Raw genomic sequence first — 27,184 nt, 5'->3', positions numbered from 1 at the left:
ATATCTAAGATTCGTCCATAGAAGGCTTTTCTCCTTGTGGAACACACACCCACACATATGGAGAAGCAGCAACCCTAACTAGTTACTCGATCCAGATTGTATGATTGCAGTAAATTCAGAGATGCTCCCAGTAAGTACTTTGATGCACCGCTCTGGATAAATAACTTTTAGGGTGAAGAACATAACGTTAGATCTAATGCATAAGACAGTGAACATGCCAACACATACATAAAAGCAATTGATTAACTGACAAGCATATCCAACAGCAGTAGAAATGCACCAGATCAGGAACACACAAGTCCATAAACAGCTGGCTGATAGGTGGTGACATCTAACTCAACCGAGGGTCAACTTACCGTCCTCCAGCTGTTCGGGTCCATCATAGGACTTGTCAATGGCCGTTCGGAAGCTCTCATTGCACCCTCGGCCGCGCACCATGTGAGGCCTGGGTCGGTGGAAGGGCAGCTCGTTCTTCTTCACTTCTGCCACTGCCGTCTGCAGACTCTCCAGGGAGCTGGACTTCTTCAGTCCCAGCGTGGGACCAAGATCCTTGCTCGGCGAGTCTGAAGAAAAAAGCAACATAGAAGAATTTGGAACACAGACTGATGACTGGCATCATGGTGGTCACTAAGCGGAACTAAAACAAGCGCGTCAATAGCTTGACCAGACCATCCACGGAGCTTGCAACTTTCCTACATTAAGTGGGCAGTGTGTGGTATAGTTGGCCATGGTTCTCAGGGAGACACGATGCCCTTAGCAAATGAATATCCTTGGATAATATACATATTATAATGGAGGAAAAAATGAGCTTTGGTGGAGCTACTTTTCAAATAACCTCTTGTGACGCAAATTAGAATCGACCTAGGGGGCATGTTGAAAAGTGTGTAAGGGAGAAACGGCTTCAAACAATCCCAGCATAAAATAAAGAACATGAATGCGCAAACGCAGATACTGATGCATGTGCAAATACATGGAAAGAAGAGCATGTACAGGTACATATGCATTGAAACATCTGTGCCACAACTCATTTCACCTCAGCAAGCTTGTTGTTAACTTCCCACGAATTCAAAGGCAAAGACCTGCCTATTGCGGAGATGCCGGGTTGGGCGTTGACGGGGGCGGACAAGGCCAGGAGTGGCCGGTGGCACCCTGTATGTGTTACCTCGAACTGTCTGTGGCTGGCAGAAGCCGGCCATGGTCGCTGGGAGTGCAGCTGCGGGAAAATCTCATGTAAATGGAGGGCAGAGAGGGGAGTGATCATCGGTCTCAGCCTCTCCTGGGAAAATCTGTGCCGCCGTGCTCCCGCTGCCTGTGCCCTCACCATCACGACCGCCCTTCCTATCTGGAAGTTTATCATCCCACCTACACCGACTTTCAGAGTTCGTGGGGGCGGGGGGTGGAGGAGGGAAGTAAGGCAGGTGGGGAAGGACCATGTGGACACTAAGCTACCTCTTTCGGGGTACTCCGGAGCTGGAACGGTGTTGAAGGGAGGGCAAAGGACGTCCCCCATCATAATGTTCAACAGCCAGTCGTGGTCCGGGCGGGGGAGAGGCTGGAGGGGGCGGGATCAAGAGGCAGTTAGGGTCAGTGATGAGAGGTCTGCCTCCTGGTATGGGGCATGGTGGGTAGGGGACAAGAGGCTCAACACTATGCGCCACCTGGGGGGAGGGGGGGCAGGAGTCATGGTCCACCTGGACCACCTCTCAGTTGGATAGGAATTGTGTTGTTGTGGGGTGTGCTTTTGTGGAGAACTTAAATTTTGGTTTGTTCTGTGGTAAGGGTTTTGGTTTCTTATGATTTAATGTTTTAATAATCATGTGGCCAGAGTGGCATCCATGCACATGCCTAGTGCTTCTGCCCTGGGGCTGGCCCCTGCAGAGCCCAATGTAGTTTGCCTACCTAAACTTGTTACACACAGAGCGTCAGTACGACTTGTAATCATATTAATGATACTAATATCATGTTTTTAATATAATACTTGCCGGATTATTCTACTTTTAAATAATATAGTAAGTGTTATTACATAGATTTGTGGTATCAAGTTGTCTGCGTAAGGAATAAAGGCCAAGTCAACCCTGGAAGATGAACACCGATGCCTGGGGGAGTGCTTAACTCGCTGAGCTATTTGCAGATGGTTCATTTTAAATTAAGATTATTTGTTTTTCATCGTTAAAGACACAGCAAACACATTATCTGACACTAATGAGGAAACGGGGGTGCCAGCAGTGGTGAAAATGGAAACAAATTATAGGGGATTCCACAAGGGCTGGGGAGGGTGGAGTTTGGAGGAGGGGGGTGAAGTTCGGAGGGGGCAGACTTGGCAGTTGAACTCCGCTTAAAGGAAATGTTCAAAATAATAATTTAACAATGGTGCAATTGCTTTCATACTGCGTCTTTCCAAACTCCATGCTGTACATCAACTCCAGTTCAAATTACTTCCATGGCATTGGCGCACCGAAAATATGTCTCAACAGTGTCTGCGGCTGCACAGCTTACAAAGGGCCAGCAATTACTAATGTAAAACGTTTCATTGGTAGCTTTCGTATGCATACATTTTTAGGCAATTGAAATCGTGATGGGGGTTAGACTTACTTGCATGTCAGGGGAGTGATTGGAAGGGTAGAGAGGGGACAGCAGACCATTCATTCTCACATCAGTTCATAAGTGGCTGCTTTCAGACGTAAAGGAGCGTGATAACTGCTTGTATATAGTGTCTCTCCCAACATGTTATGGGTTAGAAGCCCCCCCTGAATTTTTAACATAGGTGTACCCGTGCCGCGAAGGACAACGACGCCTAGAATGCACAAAGCCGATTAGATCACCGAGCCCCCAGCTTCGCCAAGAGACAGAGACATCTAACACGACGTGCTGCAGAGGCAAGAGATGGCGACGGATTGCTGGGCACTGCAGACATGCTGGGAACTTACCTGCTGCTATTGGGTGCTGGAGCCCTTTGGACTGCAGCTGCATGATTTTGATATGGGTTGAGGAGCCAGAAGATCATGTCACTCATGGTGACAAGCTGCACCGCACGGCCACGCCCCCCCGCACCCCCAAGCAGGGCTGAGGCAGACCGGATCTGAGATCTCAGACCCGGTAAAATCCGGCCCACTGACCACTGATGGTTATAGACAACCATTAAACAAGTGTGCCATTATATAATTCGCTATGGATGGTCAAGTCGAATAAAGTATAAGACAACACTGCACTTTTACCCTCTCAACGGGCACTTTATCATCCAAAATGGTTTGGCATTCAGCACTTTTTGGCCTCCCATCCAGCACTTTAATATCTGAATGTTTCTATTCTTGTCAATGACAGATGCCGGTTTGTGTATATTTTCATATAAATAAGTACCAGGCAGCAAACATTGTGTTGCACTTTAGAACATTTATGTTGATATGAGGTTTCCTTCCAAATCATCCTCTCTCTGAGCATCATTCAATGATTTTGTTGAATTTGTTGGGTGATCGGAACTGGCCCAAGCCAGTACACTCTCGTTACGGCTTGGGTTTTAGACAGTACTGGTACAGGGCTGGATTTTCCGGATCCAGCAAACCCTTGTCGCAGTACACTCTGCACCCTGAAGTGTTTAGTGTGTTTGCAAAGGTTTTCAACAGTACTAAAGCCAGGACTCAAACTTGGGTTATAAGGACCATGTGAAGACCTGATCACAGTGGCTGTAAAAAAACACTCAATAGGATTGTGCTCTTCAGGCAACATTTCTATACAGCTTCTTAAATGGTGTGGACCTCTTATACTTTGCCAGCAACATTATAGGAGATGCTCCTCTCCAGGATTATTTTGAATTTGTTCACGATTAGTCTTCTGAACAATCGCATTAACACCGCCCTGTGTCTCATATCTCTCCCCCGACACGGCCCCCAACTGCAGGTGGGATCCCACAGTAAACGTCCACCTCCAGCACTGGCTTTAGAACATGTCCTGCATGGGGACTCTGAGACTGGCTTTATTTACAGAATCTTGGAGTAGTTCAGGCACAGGCTTGTGTCCAATATGCCCCCTTAGTTTGGAAACGACTTGTAGTTTGTTATCCTTTTGCACAGCACAGGCTCACAGTATTGAGATCCCTGTATCTAAAGCCAGTTCTCAGAGTGGCGGCAGTCCTGAACATTCCAGAAGCTATGGCCTGCGTGGCTAGTTTGCCGGATACCTTTGTAGTTGGCAATGTAGCCAAATGTATTCATCGAGCGTGGTTGGTGACAGGGGCGTTGCTAGGGGGGGGCTAAGGGGGCTATAGCCCCTGATCTTTTGGTTGTAGCCCCGGATAGAATCTCAGGAGCTACAGCCAAAAGACTAGCTAGCCCCCAGTCCCAACAGTTCTGACATCAGCTTAGCCCCGGGTCTTTTCCAGACCTAGCAACTCCCCTGGTTGGTGATATCAAGGCACTAATGGTGGCCTTGAGACCCTGTGGGTGTGCATTTGTGAATGCCTCCATAAAACACAAATGGGCACCTTGAGCGGTGGTCCTAATTAAAATATCTGTACGTAGTACTGCAAGTTTGACTCTTCCTGTTTAATGGTGTTAGTGGTTACATTTATTTTTATTTTGAGAAATTGTGGTCTCTTTTAACACAGATTTTATATGGATTTAAACATTTTAAGATAGCTGCTCTATTTAACTATATCATATTTGTAAATGCTATATTTGTTGATCAATGTATTTGGATGACATCTTAATGGCTTTGAGCCGAATGAAAGAAATTCGAGTTCGAGAACAAGTTTACATCATCACACATCATCCTAGAATAACACCGGCTGGGATATTCCAAGGATCCATTGTTGCCTTGTTCCGGGAGAAAAATGTCACGTGGCTTTAAGGACGTAAGCATCCTTGCACCGGCCCCGCCTCTTGGGCGTTCTCATTGACTGGCCTATGCGTACATATGCTAGAGACCCAGCCCGACCAATCACTGCATGGGCGCAAGGCCGCAAAGTGAAATGACAGACCAATCACCCCCAGCACGGGCACCCGCCGCAGACTCCCGACACAGTCGGAAGCGACAGAGACAGAACGCATCTTCAGGGAACCCGAGTTGCTAGGTCACGAAGTGCAACCTCCCTTTGTTCGGTAATTGCTGCTCTGAAGACTACTATTATTGCTAAATTAGCAAGTATGGTAATGGATTTAGATCAATGAGTCGCACTGCACTTGAAGGTGCTAAAATCAGTCAAGCCGTGTCACGCGCCTCACTGAAGGCGCCACTCAGCCGGAAATAACAGGGTGCCACACGAGACGAGACAGAAACAATGCACGCGGGAAACGGTTAAAGTGGCAAACTTTTTAATGCAGAGGGGAGGAAAGGCTCCCTTTGTCTTTTTATAGGGAAAATTACATTTTTTCATTGCTGGGACTTGACAAGGTGCACCTAAACAGGCGCGTCACATGGCTGCGGGGATAGTGCCTGGCATGGAATAATGTGGAATTTACAGCATGACATAGAGGCCCGCATTATGCATGCCTTCCTTAATGCTACTCGAACCTCAGCGGCATCATATAAAAGGAAAAACGTCGCAATGAATGATGTCACAAAACCCAGCGATAGAAAACTGCCTCTACTACCGTTCCTTGGCTGGTCTAGAAATTGCAATTACAATAAATCCTTGGTCTTAAACTGAGAAATATATTCTTGACATTGTCTCACACGCTTACCTGATACCTATCTATAGGAAGGAAACATACCTGATACCACAACCATATTTATTTTATTTGCATTTTTAACACGCTCACACAGCCCGGGGGCATCAAAGCGCTGTTACAGGAATATGTCTCTTAGTTGCGTATTTATAACGCGCTTAATACCCAGAGGTTTCTAAGCGCGGACCCGGGGATCGAACCTGTGTTTTGTGTTGTCTTGTTTCCATGCAAGCACGTTGCCGCTGAGCTATCCTCCCGGGACAATTTTTTCCTAATCCTCATTGCATGTGTTTTTTTTGCACATCAAATTATTCATCCATTGGCTAATCCCTCTTTTCTATCACCGCCTTGGCTCATCTCTTCTTCCTTCCTATTCACAGACTATGTCTGGTGAAACTCTGGCAGGGTCACAATGCACCATTTCACAGACAAGGTTAGACGCTGTAAGACCACTACAGTCGTGATGGGCACAGAATAAAAACATAACATAACTTATAAGGCGCACAGCACCCAAACTGCTCAAACTGGAGTTAAATCAGACTTCTGCCTACGCTGCTTTGACACACTTTGCCCTATATTCAATGACCCACTCTGCTATGCTGTCTTCACATCAGTTTGTTGAATGGCTCAGGCCTTTGCTGTGACTCTTGCTTAAATTGCGTTGTTTTTCCTGCTACCTCCTACCAGGGTTGGACTGAGAACTAAAGGAGGCCCTCGAAATAACTTTCAAAATGGCGCGATATTACACATTTTGAGCAAGCCCAGCCCCTTTCCTAAAAGAACATTTAGAAATAAAATAGGTAACCAAACAATAGAGGCCCAGGGTGCAGAGGCCCACTGGGAAATCTCAAGAGTTCTTGTAGGCAAGTGCACCCCCGTCTCCTACGCTGCCAAACTGCAGGGTGTTTGCATGGACATATCAACTAGGCCAGCAGAGTGCCAGAGCAGCAGTATTTTATTGCAGTTTATTTTCAATTTACTGGTTGTCATTTTTTAAATATAAAGCCAATTTTGTTTCTCAGAGCCTGGCTGATCCACAACAATTCGAGTAATTTTGAGCTGTTAGCAGTCATTCCACTCTGACAGTTAAAGTCTCTAATGGGCAACTCGTATATATGCTGGATATTTACAAAAGCTTAACTGTTAGGGTGACTTTTGTTTATATAATTTTTTTTAGAAAAAGGAAACTTGTACCAAACCCAGCGTGCTTTAGTTATCGATTAATTCAGTCATACAACTCTCACAGACATATATGACAGATATAAAGCTCTTTAGTCATTCATATCTTCCCAATATGCTCTTCAAAATGCAAAACTGCCAACACCTCATTGGTGTTATTGGTGCCACTTCACATTATAGTTGGAGTTCTTTCTAATCAATACACACATACACTGTGTTAAGCAATCACTTTTATATTCAAATACACCACATGCATTTTGTTAAACCGTTGCAGAAATTAGGGTTTTCCCTTCAGAATATGTAAGGTTAAAAATGATGTTGCAGGTGGCACTAAAATGAGGTTTAGAAGCAAGCATTACTTTCCCTCCCCGGCTCCACATTTCAGGGGTCTGTGGCCACCCAAAAGGTACAAGCATGAAATAAATCATTGACAAGATAAAATGGCGAAGAGTAAATCTGAATGCACAAGTGCATCAAGAAACCTGTGAAAGGCTACCCAAAGCCATAGAAGGGTGGGAACAAAAAATGTGTGCAAAAGGCTGTAAAGGTGTCCTGTAAAGATATCCATTAAGCCTTTGTTACAGAAGCAAATAGCTTCCCTGCTGGTTTATCGCGTGTCTTTGATGACATTCTGCTGTCCGCTTACTACTGCCAGGCGATCCAACTGAAAAGTATGTCACACATTGACTTTTACTTTGAAACGTTCTTCAAACTAGAGCAGGACATCTTTATCTATACCCACAAATCCCAAAATGGTCTTATGTATTGTACACTCCAACCAACTCTACAGAGTTAACCAACATTATAAATGACCTTAAATGCAAGCTAGCAAGAACCATTGCCTAAACCACGCCAACAAATTTAATATTGTCCTGGAACGCCCGACCCATTGCTCAATTTTATTCTTGCAGTGTTGGGCATTTTGAACAATTGCACAAACAGCAATGATGTAAACAGTATGTACCGCTTAATTTATTATAAAAAGGTGCCTGCATTGTGTTGCCTCCTCCAACTGCCTTTCCACCAGCTGTGCAAGGCTGGCCTGTTGGTCCTCGATGCACTGCAGGCGTGCACTCAATTCTGCCATTGAGGTTGTTGGTGAACTCATGGGGCTGTGTGGTCCTGGGGTGCTGAACTCCAGGAGTGGGGGGGAGTGGTGAGAGGTCGCCCAAGTCCTCCTGGTCCTGTCCTGCACAACTGGGGCACTGTTCCCACTGACCTACTCCGCAGCGCATGCAGGATGCGCACTGCCTTCTGTGCCCAAGGTGGTGACGGGTGTTGCCTGTGTGGCTACAGGCTGCACAGGGTTGGCCGCAGGGATTGGGGTCTCCGAGGCCAAGGATGATGCTGCTGGGGGCTGTGTCCCTGAGGTGCTGGCATTGGCATCCTGAGCAGGACGGTGGTGTCAGCCACGTGCAGGAGGACATGGCGTGTGCTGTTGTGCTGTGTCGCTGTCAGATGACATGCCTGTGGGGGAATAGAGGGCATGCTGTTAGTTGTGTGGTGGGATGAGAATGGGTAGGTCACATGCATCACACTGCACGATCACTGCTCACTTGCATGTACACACATTTGACGGGTGATGCACCCAAGTGTGTGTGTCTCAGCTTGTACACAGTCACACACTGTATACATGTCCAAGGGGGCATGTCTTATGTGCGTGTTGCTTGTTGTCTGGGTCATTGGTGGATGCATTGGGTCACTCCTGCCCTGGCTGGGCAGGAGGGGGAGGGGGGGCGGGAGTCATTGGTGGATGCATTGGGTCACTCCTGCCCTGGCTGGGGGAGGGGGTCATTGGTGGATGCATTGGGTCACTCCTGCCCTGGCTGGGGGAGGGGGTCATTGGTGGATGCATTGGGTCACTCCTGCTATGGCGGGGGGGTCATTGGTGGATGCATTGGGACCTCTTCCCCTGGCTGGGGATTAGGGGGGGTCATTGGTGGATGCATTGGGTCACTCCTGCCCTGGCTGAGGGGGGGATTCACACTCATAGCTTTGTACTCTGTGCACTTACCGGCAACACCAGTTGGGCTTAATCCAGCCTCTGCCCCGCCAACGCCCTGTATCCCCTCGAGGTGCAGGACATTGCTGCACATTTCCTCCCACGACTGGAGCTTTAGTGGCCGTGCTGGGCCTCTTCCTGCGTCACTGCCGTGCTGGCGGTGTGCAGCAATGAGGTTCCGCACTTGCAGCCGTAGGTCATCCCACCTTTTATGGCAGTCTTTGACGGTGTGCACGGTCGCCCCTACGGCAGTGCACTTACGTGCAGCTTCTGATCAGACCTCCTTACGGCGCTGCTGGGTGTTGCTCCTCTGCTCAGTGCTGAAGAGCATTGCTGCATTTTCGACGATGTGCTCAACGAGCACCGTGAGCTCAGGCTCACTGGACTTTTGCTTGCGCTGTCTTGTGGCTGGGATACGGGATGCCATGTGGTGGTGGGTTTTTCCAGATCCAGGCGGTGATGTGCCCTGTGGTCACTGAGGATGGCAGTGGATTGTGGTTTAAGTAATGGCCGGGTCTCTGTTTCCGGTTTTCGCGATCACTGTGTTTCCGGATCCAGTAATTCCGTGTACGTGATGGTGGGGGCGGTCATGGATATTCCACTGCTGTTTTTTGAGGTATATCCGTGTCCGTGGGTGTTTCCGTCCGCATTGGTCTGGTGCGCGTGACCGACAGGCCGTAGTATGCCATAGATTCTGCATGCTTGCGGTCGCGGAAACGGTGTCACCATCGTCACGGAATCAACGGATTCCGGACCGGCGAACTCGTAATGAGGCCCATTGTCTGAAATAATCTGATTGATTGGTATTTTCACTAACCTCACACTGCCTTACTTAAACACCTTCCCATTGCAGATTTCCACCCACGACTCCAACGCCTACAGCCCAACATCACCCAAAAGAGACAAACATGCACTGTGTGACAGGGTCAAGAAGATGACCTGTCAAGAGGGGATGGGGATCCCTCTCAACCTGGGGCTGGGGTACTTGCCAGAGGCAGTGTGAGGGAGATGGTCGGGCCCTAGCCCCTGTCTCTTCTGCATGTGTCTGGAGGGAGTAGTGGAAAGTCCTGGAAGAAGAGGAGTAGTGTGGAGTGGCGGGAGGAGAGAATAGTGAGAGGGAGGGAGTAGCAGAAAGTAGAGCAGAGGATAGAGGTAAGGATTAGACGAGAGAGAGAAGAACATCGGAGAAAGAGAGAGAGAAAAGGAAAAGACTGTGGGCATAATAGAAAGGACAAGGCTAGGACGGTCCATCTGTTTAAAACAGCACCATAAATAACGACATGCATTTTTAGTGACAACAAAATAACAACATTTAGATTTCTTTTATTTTATTATTTGCCCCCCCAGCCACCTGTTTTCCCCACTTTACTAACTGCCCCCACAAAACCCCCCCACTCTTTTTTATCCCTTACCTCACCCCCCCACATATACTTTTATTAAACATTTTGACATTTCTTTCATTATTCCGGTGTCACTGAAAATGTTTGTCGTTACTTATTTTTCGTTATTAACATTGTATACCAGGACTTCAGCAAAGGAGAGTATGATGAATCCATAGATGTCGTCCCTTCTCTCAGGGAAGAGCCCACCCTTCGCGTGTGGCCAGGGCGGTGCGGCGACAGTGCAATAATCACCTCTCTGGGTCTTGTACTGTGGGAGGATCACATGGGGAGGGAATACCTTAGGATGACACAGTATATCCATACTCCTATCACAACTCTTTCACCCTCTTATCCTCTCCAAAGTGTTACATTTCTCTGTACTTTTATGTATGCAAACAAGGTCCAAGTTTGTCTTCCTTTTTATGTTGAGACAAAGAAGAACAGTCTTGACATCCTGGGTAATAGTACTGCGATGAAGAAGATGCAGGGTGCAGAAAAGCACCCTGTTGAATCGCAGTGAGCAGTCCAGCCTATACAATCTGGCTCAGCCTGACGAATGAACAAAAAGTGAAGAAGGATTTACAGCAGGGACCAGTCCTCGCTGGAGGAGCTGCAAGAAAGAGGACAGTGTTTGCTGCACCTATGAATGCTGACAGCTCCGTAGCCGGTCCGGAAGTACTGTCTGGGACGGTAGGCTGACAGATGACAGCGGCAGGCGATCCAGAGGTGTGGGAAACAGCATGACTCACAGAAGGAAAGCTGGTGCTGCAGAGCAGCCACAGACCAACCTGAGCGGTTGCTGAAGGAGTAAGCTGGGAGAAGGCGAACGTGCTCGCGGACTGAAATCACAGGTATACAGGAGGTCTAGAAGATGCTGGGAACCCGAGGAAGTAGTGGAGGCAAGCAGAGGACAAGGAAGAATACCCCAAGCCTAGAGTCTGGGACTCTGAACCTACAAGAAAGAGGTGGCATATAGAGAATGGGGGAAGAATACCTTGAGCCAATGGTCTGGGACCTTGCAAATAAGAAGAGGTGGTGGTGAGAAAAGAAGGGGGAAGCATACCCCAAACCAAGGTGCAAGTAGTAGCGAAGTAGCCGTTACATTCCTGATTATATATGGTAGTACATGGCAGGAGAGTGAACCAAGCCTACCGAGAAGTAAGAGCAGTGCTAGAGAAAATACATCAGTTACTCATCTTCATAGTCAAGAGGCAGGGAGGATAGTTCAGGGGCAACACGCTTGCCTTGCAAGCAAGACGACTTGGAGCAACAAGGGACGATCCCCGGGTACGCGCTTAGAAACCTCTGGGCATTAGGCGCGTTATAAATACCCAATTACAATTACAGTACCTGGGTGAAAGGTGAACCAGGTTGGCTGTGGAATAGGTAGTATTTGGCAGGAGAGTACACCAAGTCTACCTAGAAGGAGAGGAGAACTGTTAAGGCCAGGTGGGTATGGGACTTGCACCCACATAAAAGAGAGAGTTGTTGAAAAAGGTAGTACTTTGTAGGAGAGTATAGCAAGCCTACCTAGAAGGAGAAATGTATTTGCTATGCAAGTCTGGGACTCACAACCATATAAGAAGAAGAGTTACAAACTACTCTTCTTAATCACAGCACTGGAAAAAGAGTAAGCCTAGTGGCTGTTGAAAAGCAAGAGAACCCTGGGGAAATTAGACGACCCTTGGTATTGTGACAAAGCTGAAAGAAGGGCGATACTCTCACCATCTTAAGGAAGTGCAACCAAGGGAAAGTAGGCACTTCCTCCTGGAACTTGTGAACTACCGTGAGAAGTCAAGAGAAGGGGAACATTCTCTTGACCCCTGCCGAACTTTGTTTTTCCACCATTTGGAACTTTGCGTTTCGAACTCTGAGAAGAAGAGCTTGCTGAGCTGACAACGCCTTTGCGCCTTATAATTAGTTATTAGTGTGAGGGTGACAGGGTCTGACACAACGGTGGACTTCTCTTCATTTTCTTATCCTGACAGACCCCTTCAAGATTTATGTTGAGGCAGGAACACCCCTCTTTCCATTAGGGATAACTAGGCCTTTCCCCCAACCCTATTTTACATTTAATTAACGTCTGTAGCAACAGAAATGCCACCTGCATCTGAGAGAGAGAGAGAAGAGAGAGAAAGGGAGAAAGAGACAGAGAGAGAGAGAGAGAGAGAGAGAGAGAGAGAGGAGAAAGAGAGAGAGAGAGAGAGAGAGAGAGAGAGAGAGAGAGAGAGAGAGAGAGAGAGAGAGAGAGAGAGAGAAAAAGAAATCAGGGCGAGAAATACAAGGGAGGGAAATACAAGTGGCACCTCATCAGTTGGAATGCACCTATTGTGCCTTCTGAAGGTCATGGTCATTCTTGTGTGCCACCTGGATAAGATACCCCTAACCCAGAGTGAGTTGGCTGGATGTGGTGTTCACCTTTAGACCATCACGACTAGTCAGTCAGATAACAGATTTACGGGGTTACCAATCTCTGGTCACCATCGTGTGGATTAGTGAAGTCCGGACCAGGGAGGACAAAGACCACGCGAGGCGAGAAAAGCGAGACAGGGACTGCTTTTAGGGAATCTCTTGTCAAAGATGTTAATAGAAAACCTTTGAAGCGTCTTTGAGAGTTGAGGTCCTCTGTGGCAATAATGACATCGCATTTGATGGTGCAAGCCTTCAGCTCTGTCTCCATATTGAAAGAGGCAATGTCAAAGTGTAGTCTTCCTATGTCAAATACACCAAAAAGAGATTATTAGAACTGGCCAAGAGTGGACATTTTTATTTTTAAATAAGCATGTTCTCAAGGTCTTTCTAAATTTTAAATCTATCAAGTGGAACCTTACACGATATGCTAGTGTGTCCTACCGCATTGCGCTGCTTATTAAGATGAACTTACCCTTCATGTAGAAGTTACCAGGAAAAGAGGCTGATCTATTCCATTAAGGTGCTGGAGCTCAAGGTCGGGTGCTAGTGTGGGGTGCAGGTTTGTGTCCAGGTGCATTTCCCTGGTGCGTTGGTGCACGATGGCTAGGATCTAAATATGACATTTACACCATGGCTACCTCTCAGTGCTTTCACCGTAAGGCCAGCATCTGAAGCATATTTGTTGATCTTTGGTCTGTATATCTCCGGTCTCTCCGTGAACTAATGTCTACAGCAAAGGTTCCATCAAGACAAAGTGCCTTGAGCATTTTTAAAACTGCAATGCAGGGAAACGGGCTACTCCTCAATCTGGCCATACACTTCAACCATGGTAACCTCAGCTAATGCAATATGCTATGGCCTTCTACAATTCATCCTCTGATGCACAAAAGGGTGCTATTTTTAAATTATGCAACAACCTTTCTGGTTATAAAGAAAACGCTTTAGAAGAAAATCGATCAACTCAACAGCAAAAAGACAAAGAAGCTAAATAACTTTATATAGCATACAACCCAAAAATGTATTTAAATAAGCGGCATATAGCGCTCTGATGTGCCTAGAAAGATTCCTTCACATATACGACCACAGGGTAGGGAACAATAAACCAATAGTGGTACATTCATTTAGCGTGAACATGCACAGTCTCACCTTGTGTCCATTAAAAATATGTTGACACCCCTATATTTATTACGCTAAGGTCGTTTCCTGGCCTCATATTTCAATGTCTTATAACTTTTCAATGTGTAGCATTTCCCCACAAGTTCCATAACCCGTTCAGGTCTAAATGAATGAAACCTCAGGCAGACAGAGGCCCGAGGCGAGCTGGGTCTACGTTATGTTCTTGATCGTGGAAGAAGGCGATTCACTAGCCTCGATGCACAATGGCCCCGATGTAAGACCAGCTCAAGGCCACCCGGCAGGCTGCATTAGGTTTTGTGCAGCTGTCTCAGTAATAAACGTAGGGGTGGACTGGCCTATATGGAACTCTGGAGATTTCCCGGCAGGCCTCTCCAAACTGGGCCTCATTTGTGGGGTAACCCGTTTGATTTCCACATTTTCTCATAGGAAAAGTGCTGGGCCTCCTGTGACTGTGTAATATGGGGCCACTTTGAACATTATTTCCAGGGCCTCTTTTCGTTCACAATCCACCCCTGCTAATAGGGACCAGGCTGCCCCCAACGAGCTCTCTATTGAAGGGCTACTGCATAAAATATCCATACCAAAATATGTATGGGCAAATTCATTGTACTGTAGGTGCCCACGTTAAAGCGGGATGACGCCAACAGAGACCATGCGAGTGGGAGGGAATTTTTATTTTTGTAAATCAATTCTTCTTTGGCAAGATACTAAAAGTCCTCCAAAGCCAGCAGAGAAGGGCTGCAGAAATACAAGCATCACATGACGGGAAAATAAAATAGAAAGCTGCACTGCAGCTGGAAAACATCTGGCCCACTTGATGAAGTGAGACCATGACATCACTCCTTGGATGCAGCCTGGAGCCTGAAAGGTATCAGGTTTGCAAAATATTTGTTTCCTGGTTGCATTCAATATTTAAATACCTTTCGGATTCAACTTAATACTGCAAGCCCCATGGAGTCATATAACATGAAATGCGGGCTTAAGGGTCACGTCGGTTTTGGGCAGAGGGATATATGCTATGCAGGGCTAGAGCACATGCTTCTTAACTTCGGGATTATTTATTTACTTATGTTACACTCTGGGAAGAGAACATCATGATTTGTCTGCGCATCTGTGGCATATGGGAAATACCTTATGCAAGTCAGGTTGGTCTCTTATATGTGAAATACCTTATGCAAGTCAGGTGGGTCTCTCATATGGTAACTACCTTATGCAAGTCAGGTTGGTCTCTCATATGGGACATACCTTATGCAAGTCAGGTGGGTCTCTCATATGGTAACTACCTTATGCAAGTCAGGTTGGTCTCTCATATGGGACATACCTTATGCAAGTCAGGTTGGTCTCTCATATGGGAAATACCTTATGCAAGTCAGGTTGGTCTCTCAGTGCCGTAACTGTCGGTTCCGAAGGACTGGGTAAATTTGCTCAAGACGGGACTCAGTTTTCACTTCATTTGACTCATCGCAGGCAGATTTTTTAAACATATTCACAATTTTGCACGCATATTGAAATGAGGAAACACTGTTTGCATGCACTAATTTACAAAGCACAGTTATGCTTTATGCTCAGCTCAAGAAGGCTAGGCGGGATGCTCTAAAACAGGGGGGCAATGCATAAACTAAACAGAGCGAAGGACTGGGGGGCGTCAAATCATATGTATGCGCATGTCGTTTGGCGGAAAAGTATGGACAATCCTATAAAGACTTAGGATCAGAAGAAACTCAATGGGGAGCTGTCGAGGCCTGAGCAGTGCCATAGTTGTACACTTCTGGATTGTAAAAGGCAGTGTTGTCGGCTATAGGAGATGAGGGTGGGACAGGAGAGAAGGAAAAAAAGACAAATCAAAACCTGACAAAAAAACGGGTCCAACAAACAGAAGAAAATTAACCCGAGGTATTGTGGCTGGATGAAAGGAAATAGGTTACAGTGTAGCCACCCCATCTTCATGCACACAACAGGATTTGGAGGCAAAAATGAATCTTTGGACTGAGAAAGAACATCCGCTTCCATTAAATAAGCCTTTGACTCTGTTTATTGGGAACTGTAAGCGATCAGAAGGAGGCTGACGGAGGAGTGGCATATCGGTTGCCATACACTTGTATTCATCAAATAGAAAAGGATAAACCTAACTTCCACTAACACTAAGAGGGTTTTCCCTGCCTCAACTAAAACTAAGGATTCTGTCAGGATGTCTGTCTCGAGTAAATAGTCCACGATCCCGTGTCCAAAACCTATTTCCGTTCCTTAAACTTTAACTAAAGCTGGCACCATTGTTCTAGGTCCAGGGGAATTGGTGCCTTCTCTTGGACAGTGAGTCACAGTTCCTGTGGGTAAGGTAACCGTTGCCTGAGGGAATGGCTCCCTTCCCCAGTTCATAGTTCTTTTTCAAGAGGTAAATTAAGGATCCAAATGGTGTAACAAAAGAAAGTTCCAAAGTGTGCAAATCAAAGTTTCAAAGGATGTACATTTCTTAAAGAAAAGTTCCAATTTGAGCACTTGGATCAAGAAAATGAATCTTGTATGTTGGTCTGGCTCAGGCTTCTTTGATTGTCAATAGAATGTCTCCCTTCTCTTGGCTTTCAAGTACTTCTCAGGATACTGTAGATAAGTTAGGTAGGAAGAGGTATTGTGCTTCTCCATCTTGGCCAATCTCCACACATGCTTCACTTGAGCGACTACCTCTCAGTATAGGGTTATTTTGCCAAGGTTTTAGCTTCTGTTATGGGTCCCAGACTCACACTGGCTTCTTGTTGGGTTCTGTCCACCTGGTATACTCGCCTGCCAAGTGTTGGTACTACTGAGTTTGCCTTTTAACTCTGAAAAAGGTACTTTCACTGTTAATATGGGTATAGTCTTGGCTTGGCATTGCTTGTTCTCTTCTTCAATAAAATATACACTTTAACTTCTTATATATGAAAGGTATGCCATGTTTAGGTAAAGAATAGAGTTCAGTCTTTCTTTCAGAATAACAATTGGGCACATGTGACCACTATTTGGTGTAGTTTTCAGGGTTCACAGATTGGTATTACATTGTATTCCCGTATGAAAGTGAAGGATAGAGTTCAGTCCTACTTTGGGAATCATAATTAGGCACACACAACCACTTCTTAATGTAGTTTTCAGAAGTTAAAGGTTTCAACAATTGTATTATCAAGTTTAAGTTTTCAATGATGCTCTTTACAACGTTCACTCTCAAATTAGTGACACACAACCAGTCCTTCAGACAGTAACAGTCTTTTAAGGGTTGCACAATGGTTTTAAGCAGTGTTCACTTCTTATGTGTGTAAAAGGATTTGAATTTCATACACTGGTGCTACATTTCCATTGTTTCAGTATTACAGTTTCAACAAACAACTTCTACTCACTTTAAACCATACACAAGTGAAAAGGGAACTGGTTATTTCTTCTAGCAATGCTTGCGCAAGTATTAGAATGCTGTGCTTCACTCACTGACTTCTTTAACATTTGCTCTGCAGGTCGCACTGCTTCTACGGCTTCTGCCACACCTTCTACTGCTTCTGGCTTCTTAGGGCCCCATACCCTAACCTCTTTGAAGGTGTCTCCACTCCGGCCACATGTTTATAGAGCCCCTCTTGCTTCTCAGACCGACGGCTTGACAACTGCTCCTCGCCACAGTCTCCAGCATGTTCACTGCACGGCAACAGCAGCAATCAGGCTCAGATGGGGAAAGACAGCTCTCCTGCATGCCTTCCGCTGTGCAGTCTCTGCACTTCAGAGTTTGGGGGAACAAGACCCTCTCAGGACTTGCAGGTGAAATGTGCTGTTTCCACTTGTTTATGTTTATGTTTATATGCTTCTATAGCGCCATAAGCCCGCAGGCATCAGGGCGCTGTGACACATAATAGGTTCAGGCTAAATAGGACATCCAGATCTCTGGCTCCGGTGGGTATCAAGAGGACTATTTAAATAGGTGGGTTTTCAAGAGTTTTCGAAATTGGAGGTGATTTTCTTGGCTTCTCAGGGTTATCGGAAGGGCATTCCATATCTGAACCGCCTTTACTTTGAAAGATCTGCCCATACCGGATTTGAGCCTGTGTTTCTGTTCGACTAGTAGGTTCTTACCAGCTGAGCGAAGATGTCTCTTGGGTGAATAAAATTCAATATTTTTCTTTAGATAGTGGGGCGCTTTGCCAAAAAGGCATTTATGTACCAAGGTGAGGGCTTTAAATTCAATCCTGTCTTTGACTCTAAGCCAGTGGAGAGATTCTCTCGCTGTGTTAACATGGTCTCTTCTAGCCAGTTGTTTTACAATCCTGACTGCGTCATTTTGTATGACTTGGCAGGTATGTATGTCTTTAGCGCAGCCCCCTATCAAAAGGGCATTGCTATAGTCCAGCCTTGATAACACTACTGCCCTGGCAATGGTAGCCATGTTGTTGTCATTCAAGAACGGTCTGATGACCCTCATTAATCGCAGATAATAGGCAGTGTTCTTACATAAGAGATTCGCCTGAGCCTCTGAATTAATCGAGGAATTCGTCATCATACACAGTGTCTTTACTTGACTGGAGACTGTAATGATGGCTTTTTTAATCTGGAATGTTTTATATTCCCCACCCAATTTTTCCAATTGACGGCTGGAGCCAAAAAGCATCAGCTCTGTTTTTGAGTCATTTAAGCACATCCAATTGGATTGCATCCATTTATCAATTTTGCTATATATTGCACCTAATTTCTCACTGTCTTTCTGATGTGATCCCTCTATCTCTAATATAAGTTGCGTATCATCTGCATAATTGCAGAAAAACACTTCCAATTCTGTCAGTAGGTCAAACAGTGCTCGCACTTTCCGGCGTCCCTCTTGTTCTCCCACATCTGCTTGGTTTGCCAGCCTTGTGCCTTCTTCCTTCTTCTACAACTTACTTTGCAGTCTAGATCCTTCCTATTGCCTGCACGCAAGGGGGCCTTTTATGCCTCCCAGGTTCCTTCAGGTTTGGGCTGTTAGGCTTGTTTGCCTCACTATTGCAACTGCATGCCTCTACAGCACTCTTCCTCGTCCCAGTACTCATGGGATTATGGGACATGTAGTCCACAACAACACAGTTCTTTTATGTATTTGCTTAACTTTGCGGGTAAGTTCACTTCCCTCAAAGGTATTTAAAACAGACCCTTTAGAAGTAGAATTCACAGACAAAGGTATTTTATTTAAGACATTTCCAAATTCCATTTTTGTATTAAGGAGTAAGGAGGGTGTTTAGCTTGGAATAACTAAAAGGATCTTTCTATTAGTAAGGCTTGTTCATATTTTATAATACGTATGCCCATAAACTTAGATCTTATATGTGGGTCAGGGACATTATAATGACAATAAGCCATTAACTCTTTAGGTAACCTAGAAAGGTTCTTCCTTTCAGAGGAAAAATACGGTGTCTCATCCCACGGAATCTCCTCACTACCCTGGGCTTTGTCTCCTCCCAGGTGATCGTCCTGTAGTGCATCACCCCCAGGATTAGGATCAGGAAGCATCTGCCTTTCCCTGGCAACCTGGGAGGAGACTTTGGGCAGGGTTTCAGTGAGGGAGCCATAGGATTCTTCACAGTACTCTGACTTGAAACCGTAGGTGCATTAATTAGGACTTTGAAATAGTTGTACAGGTTTGAAGGGCCTCAATAGATGGCTGTGAGTTTTACTGACTTCTATTTGTATTAAGAGTGAACATTCCAGTTCAGCCAGTGATAACCACTGCCCCTTTAAGAGCATGATGGTGCAGCAAGCGTCTCTGTGGGCAGCCATCTAACACAACAGAGGATTGCTACTTGGCGCAACAGTTAATTAGAGGTGTGAACGTGTTAATTTAGACATTGGGGCTATTCAGAGGCAAGAAGCTATTTTGTTGTGCAGCTTAGACAATTAAGAAAACTACACCCATTACAAAGAAGCAATGAGCAGATTGATCTTTTTCCAAAACAAAGACGAGGACTGCCTTTGTTTCAATAAATCATCTCTTGCAAGCTAAAACGTGCATAATGCTGTTAATCTGAAATTTGCTGAAAGTGCCTCAACGGCAGCAAGGTAGCTGCCTGGGTTGAGCATTCGCTGCAGCAATATGTGTTCAACCTGCAGGCCACCGGATTGAATGCTGACTCAGCCCTTCTTCATTCTGAGGTTGGAAAAATGAGCACCACTGAAATTGGTAATGCCAAGATATATAGATTATTTTTAATCATCGTATAACTCAGTTTGTGGTGTGTATTGCATGTGCGTTGATTATCATTTCTAAAATACAAAACAGGAATATTAAGAAAAAATGATGAAACGCAATAATGCCTGCTGCCACCACCAAATCCCTAGCATTAAGCACTGGTATTGATGGGTCTCCCTGCAAATGAACTGAGTCCATCTTGAGGTCACAGTAGGCTTTCTTTCACCAGGACGATTCCAGCAAAATGCAAAAGTCCCTGGTTTACCAGCACCTGAAGAAAACACTCAATCTCTCTCCTTTCAGAAGATTTTTGGAGAGCTTGGTCTCTGTCCAGATGGAAAAATGCTTGGAGACAATATCTAGCAGTCTGGATTGACAGCCCTGGAACGGACTCTCCCCTCCCCCCCTTGTGTCTGTGGGAAATGATTTGCTGATGGCCATAGACAGGGGCTCCATTTCAGTCCTTTTAAACAACTGAATATGGTTGACTTGACTCCGAAGCATGGCTGGAAACAAGTACACGTTCTTCAATGCTCTCAGGTATTACCTATCAATATCAAATAAAAATACTGCCCATTATTGGGAATATGGCCAGTCCGAAAATATTGGGAAATACAAAAAAGCTGAGTACTACGGCTTTCAATGCTGAATGACATTAAACTGGTCGGGGGCTGCAGGGTTGTCCCCCGCTCCCCATATTCGGTATCACATTCCAGAATGGGGGTTGGGGGTTGCGGGGTGCCCCCCCCCCCCCATATTCAGAAAAATGCCAGTACATTTACGATAAGGACAGGAAGACTTGCTTGTTGGGCACCATTTCTGTTTTACGGACGAGGCAAGGAAAATTAGAGGAAAGGGGCTTGGTGTGTGATAATGCACAAGGACGCATTTGAAGTACCAGACAGTGGAGGAACAGGGAATAGAAGCAGCAGTGTCCACGTATTGTAAAGCCGAACCCGAAAGGATGGAAACGATATTTTCGATATGCAAACTTTTCAGCTCTGGAATGTTGCGACCCGGTCTTCTTCGAACATTTAACGTAGGTCCCATGACTCAATGTGTGAGCTTGGCTTCTGATGTCTCCCCGGTGGGACCTATCTCTAGTAGGTTCTAACTGGGCTACACCGGCTCTCTTTTACTGTTCAATGCATCAGTCAATTCACAGGGGACATCATCGTGAGTCTGGTCTGCAAGGCACCAGTATTCTGGTGATACACATAGGATAGCCTCATTCAGAGACTGCCCTGGGATGGCCCTGTGATCGAGGACAGAAAGACACCATTTGCAGGAAGAAAACCTGGCAGAAACTGATAAAACAGGCAAAACCAATATTGATGCTGATATACACGTGAGATTAGGTTAGGGAGAGTGTAAACTCTCAATTGATTCTGTGCTTCCGCTCCCCGGAACCCAGTTCCACAATCCTGTTGTCCTGTTTGACTGCACACTTAACCTATTTGAAGAATATTTTTACAATTTGATATAGCACTTCGTGCGGGATAACACACACTTCTAAGCACTGTTAGAACCAATGTTATTACACAGCTTAACAGTACTCAATGTGTTGAGTTAAGAGGGTCAAAGAACTAAGCCAGCCTGACGGGAGCTTGGTGAATTGCAGGCTGGACCAATGTGTGAAATGAGTGTGGGGATTTCGACCATCCGCACGGTGGGCGCACGCTCGCCTTGGCTTTTTTGACACTTCAAAAGAAATGGAACAATGGTGGATGAACCTCTGGGAAATGTGTAGGGCTAATCCACACACATTTTCCTTTGCTCACTGCAGGACACACACCTAGATCTGTGTACTCTGGGTGAACACAGCCTACAGGTGCCGTACTCCTGGTCATATTTAGTTGAGATATTAAAGAGAAGAGTACATCAAGGCATTGCAGAAGGGGGAGGGCAAAACCATCCTCTTGCAATGGCCAGTCTAATTAGCTAACAAAGGCTCCATGGATCCGCCCTGTCCTTTGTTAGCTGCTGGTGTCAACTTTGCATACTAATCAGAGTTCATTCTACAGGGGGCCTGGTCGCCAGATTAACAAAAGAGACAGGAAACCCTAACAACCTTTGATATGCACCGTGTCAATCTGATGCCAGCTCCCACCCCTCAGTATCAAGGGCAGTGAACTGTCATGTCTGGGACAGCTATTTACAGTAGTCATCCCAGCAGGAGGACCCCATTCAGAAGGTACGAGTATGTGATTTGGCGGCAATTGAATGTCTGGTCTCGCTGCAGCTTCAAGAGAGACCCGCCGCTTTAATCAGTCTTTCTTTCCCAATATGGGTCAATTTCTTTGTCCTGGTCTTTCATTAACATTGCAGTTAGCCATAGATCATTTTCCATCTGCTAAGTATCGTCAAACTCCATTAAAATCAAATTCTTTCCATTTATCTAGACTTCAGGTTGAGATGATCTATTCTGCTCTTGAGCAACAAGCTATATATACCACGTTCAACAATTCTCTGGGAACCACTGTTGGAAATTTACCTTACCCTCGATACACACAGGAGGGACTCCAGAGTTTCAAACTTTCGGGAATTCATTGAACCTTGAGCTGAGGCATGCCTTATTGCTTATCAAAAGAAAACACCAAAGGCATTCTAAATCAAGTTGTGGAAAATGGCTAAACATTTGGTTACCTTAGGGTTTGGTGCACATTATCAAATAAATAAACAAACAAACATACATTTGGGGCAAACAGTCCCAACATGGGCACTCTCACAAAGCTGAGAGGATTTCACAGAGGATTCAACTAATTGATTTGATTCCAAAAAGTTTATTCAGGTCTATCAAAAGTGCTGAGCAACACCAAAAGGGGTCATCAAGTCTTCTTGCTTTGAAAGCTTTCTCAACACTCTCTCTGGGTCTCACCCTGGTACGCTTACGGTGTTTAGGTAAAATGTTGCGCTGATAAGTAATGTCCTGATCACTGGTTGGCCTCTCAGGTGTTGCAAGTGTTTGTGCTCCTACATGTGAGGCATGTGTTGTGACCTAGTCTGCCTTTGTGGTTAGTTGGTGTTCATTCCCTCTTGTAGTAGAATTCCTTAGAATGTGGTGAGTCTCTGAGCCCGGTTGAGTGTTGTGTGCTGTGGATTCTGAGGATGTCAGTTGAGGAGTGACGGGGCATAAATGAGGGGGCTGGTGGTTGTTTCTGCCTGGTACCTTACCTACTTGTGGTCCTACTAAGATCTAACCTATATATGTGTACCCTGAGCCTAACTAAAGAGCTTATCCTCATCTGTGGCTCCTGCATCATCTTTCTTGGAAGGCTGTCTCTCAATAGCTTGTCTGTTCGGATTCTAGTTCACCTCCTTGTCTCAAGATCCTGAACCTACTGCCACCCGACCCAGGCTTGCATTCCTTAACAACGCAATCTTCACTCCTCCCTATGAACATTTTGGTGGACCTCAGACGTGTCCCTCGAACTTCCTACTCTCTATCCTCCGTGATCTTTCACCACATGGTTATTCCTCCTCAGATTTCTCCAAGAAAACATAGGATTGTGTGATCTAACTTTCTGGCTATCAAGGTCTCTATACCACCAATGGACACATTGTGACCTTCTGTTTCTGCTCATATACTGAAACTACCATTCTTTCCTTCTTGCTGTGTCTCCAACTCCCTCTCTTCAGTTGTTTCGCCTCTCAATCTATCCCTCAAGCACTCCCTCTACTGCCGTCCAACCGCACTTCTTCCAACCTCATCTGCTCTCTCCTCTCCTCCTACACCTCCCACTCCTCCTGCACTACCACCAGTCACTGCTTGGTTATTGGAACAGCTTACCAGTAACCGCTCTTGCCCCGGAATTTTACACATGTGTATCCCCTGCCCCAGGGTTTATTCTAACACGTGTCACATGGGGAGCTTTATCGCTGCTTTCTGTTTTATAGAGACATGGAATTGGGCCTTTTCCATGCAGGGTGGGGGGCCCAGATACTTGATCGTGAAGAGTCCCTCTGTTGCTAGCTACTGTATGGGCCACTCACTCACTTCGCCACAATCTGTCTTCAGTCCTCCACTCTCCTTCTCCCTCCCTTCTAGGTGGATCTGGCCTCATCATTTGTGCTCCCAAATAGCCACCTTTGGAGTCATGTCACCACTCCCTGCTTCTTCATCACTCCACATCCGGCATGTTCCAAGTCTGGTGTTGCCAGGGAAATGTATAAAATGTTCAACTGACAAACAAGATGCTCATGGGACAGACTGTAACATAGATGTGTATATCAATACTTAAAGTGAACGTTCTGAAGTAGTGGTGTGGTATTTTTTATTTTAATGGAATTGTTTTTTTATAACACACTTAATACCCGAGTTTGGCTTCTAAGTGCGGATCCGGGATTCAAACCTCTGTTGCTCTGGGTGGTCTTGCTTCCAAGGCCAGCGCGTTGCCTTTGCGATGGCGTGCATTCAGGTTTAATTTGTAGAGTAAAAGAGTTTGAACTAGGGAGCAATGCCTAAATCCCCAGTAGCACAAACTAGTGGGACTTTCCTTAAAGCTTGTACAAATAAATGACCGAACTGCATTTCAGCAGATCTTCTTTCTAGATTTCCTCCAGTCGGCCATGATAGATGTATAATTCTTGCATCATATCCCTACTTTTACTTCCTGTCAAATCTCAGCTAAATCACTAAATACTTTGCAATATTTAACACGCATTCTTAGCTTTAAACTGAGTAACAAACAAGGCTCTCAGCATGTCCACTCCTACAGAACCAAGCAACATTGGTCTTGTAATTCTGCTTCTCTATTCCCGAGTGGCGGTGTAACCACTTAAAATGCTAATAGCAGTGTAAAAATGTGAAGTTGCAAGCTACTAGCCAGGCATACTAAGGCACTTGCCCCCTCAGATCTCCTTGTGCACACATATCAGTATTTTCTACTCGCCAAGAGTCAATTATTACTTGCCACTGGCACGTGCAAATTCTGAGGCCTGCTGAGGGCATATAGAATCTTCCTCCTTTCTAGGACATCATTGAAGCCCAGCTCATTCTCCCACTGAAACAACGTAAGTGCCATTTCAAATAATAGTTGTGAGTCTTGTTGGGTACATAGCTTCGCCGAAGGGGTGGGTGCTGAAGGAAGATCGCCTTAATTTACAGCACAGCTGATTTCAGAACCTTCCACACAAATTTTGGTGGTAAATAAGGACCCAAAGCAGACAATCTGAACCAGGTTTCTGCTTACTCCACCAATTTCTGGGAAGAATACCTAAGACATGGGCACCCGCATTATGCCTGCTACTGTTTTTAAACATCCCACATCTCAGCTTTCGATTAAACATTGCGACTGCTATTGCCTTGCACATTTAGGAGGAGGCATGGCCTAGTAGGTGCTTTATGGGCTCTTGAACCCGTTATAATCATGGCTTCCCCACTTGACCAAACGATGTGATTTTGGGCATATCTGCCGATTGCTGTGCTTAGTATAAACCTCTATTATCTGCAAAAACTGGGACCGATTAGAATATTGGAAGCCCCAAGTAAGCACCTGGACATTAGCATGTACATAACATTGAGGGTTTGATGGCGTCACTAATGCACAGGAACATTCAAAATTCGACCTCTAAATTAACAAACTCCTCACAGCAACTGCAAGAACAGCAGATCTATGCATCGTGAAGTTTTCAGTTAAGATCCTTTACAATGAACACCACAACAATTGATCAAAATGAAAGCATGAGCGATTGCTTTGTAAATCGGAAAGACAAGCTCTTGCTGGTGTTCTACCCGCTTTATTTTGCTCCTTTTTTTTTCAGCCTGCAATTTAGTTCACACCTGGTAAGTCTAAATTTATCACCGTGTAAATTGGCACACCTCCTCCACAATTTCCAGGCGCAGAGAGAAAAGATGTTTTTTTCGCTCTAACACATTAACCTTGAGGTAAGGGTTTGAGGCGCGCGCGAGCTTTCGCCATCACCGGATAATGGACCACACTGCAGGACCTGGCTTTGCCATGGGAACCTAACGCTAGTGATGTTTTTCTGCAATTTTCCACTGTGTGTTCGGCAGCGGTATGGCGCGCTGACTGAAAAGGCACGCGGATGGGCCGGCCGGGCTGGCTCAATGGTTGGGCACATGGTCAGAGTCTGATCCCCCCCTGAGATCGGCTTTTCAGAATCCGCCGGTGTTTGATTGGACATTCCCATCTGCCAGCTGTGCTTTTAGCCCATGTGAACTAAGATGGGAGGTGTGTGTGTGTGTGGGGGGCACATCAAAGTCTTATTTCCAACATGGCAACATAATCTATTATGATGCTTGGCACAAGGGAGGCGGCCTGTGCGCAAGAGTGTTGCTAGGTTTGTAAAAGATCTGAGGCTAGGCTAATGTCAGGTCTGTCTGGACTCTGGCTAGCTGTTGTAGCCCCTGAGCTTCTATCCGGGGCTACAGCCAAAAGACCTGGGACTATAGGCCCCCCGCCCCCGATCAAGCCCACCCCTAGCGACACCTCTGCCCATGCCTAGATGCAGAAGAGCACAAGTACTGTGATGATTAACCATTCACAGCACCGGGGATGCTCTTAGGAGCAGGGGTTTAGGCACAGCGATATGGAAATGTAAAGAAATGTATTACATTTGTGTACATGCTGTAGCAAGACAAGAGCCAGCATCCACCAAGCCCACAGTATAGCACGTAAAAAGGAACAAGGATGGCCTTCATGATCATGGCCACAAAACAACACTGTGTCTATAACAGCCAACATTCTAAGTGTGGCCTTACATGCTTGATCTACAAAAGCGAGTGCTATGACTAACACTTATTACCACCTGGAAATCGTTATTGACCTCCTCTAAGCCAATCAGAATGTTTATATTGATGTAAATAACTACTGGTATTGACTCCATTCTGATTTTTTTGTTGTTGTTGCTGCAGAATGCTTAGAACGATAATAACATTGGAAAATCCTTTCATTTATAGAATTTATTTACTTTTACATGACAGCTTGTGCATGGTCATGGTGAACCTGTTGGAGTTTAACCAAGTTGCAATTAAAGTGCTTAACCTGAAGACAATCATGTTACATAAATATTACAATTAAACCACATTTTATTTACTAACCCAGTTTGTCTATTTACTTTGCTCACTCTTGCAGCACCATTTTTTTTACTTCAGCACAAAACCTCCAAAACATGCATTTACTACTCCACCATGACCATGTGCTAATAGCCACATAGACCTCGGGAGGGGAAATTATCACTTGGGATAATGACCCTTCCCTCAGTTTATGCTGCTATGATAGCATGT

General features: G+C 45.6%; 1 protein-coding gene across 3 annotated transcripts in view; it reads right to left on the bottom strand.

The window, feature by feature from the left end:
- Positions 1-27,184, bottom strand: part of PARD3B (par-3 family cell polarity regulator beta) — a 2,582,324-nt gene that overhangs the window by 1,034,122 nt on the left and 1,521,018 nt on the right. For all 3 annotated transcript variants that reach the window (XM_069615556.1, XM_069615558.1, XM_069615557.1), the window contains exon 17: positions 357-563. In XM_069615556.1, coding sequence (XP_069471657.1) covers positions 357-563 — 207 coding nt within the window. The remainder of the gene's footprint in view (positions 1-356; positions 564-27,184) is intronic.

The sequence above is a fragment of the Ambystoma mexicanum genome, chromosome 9 (genome assembly GCF_040938575.1).
Source record: "Ambystoma mexicanum isolate Mex_15411 chromosome 9, UKY_AmexF1_1, whole genome shotgun sequence".
Lineage (NCBI taxonomy): Eukaryota > Metazoa > Chordata > Amphibia > Caudata > Ambystomatidae > Ambystoma > Ambystoma mexicanum.
This window is presented reverse-complemented; position numbering and strand designations above follow the sequence as displayed.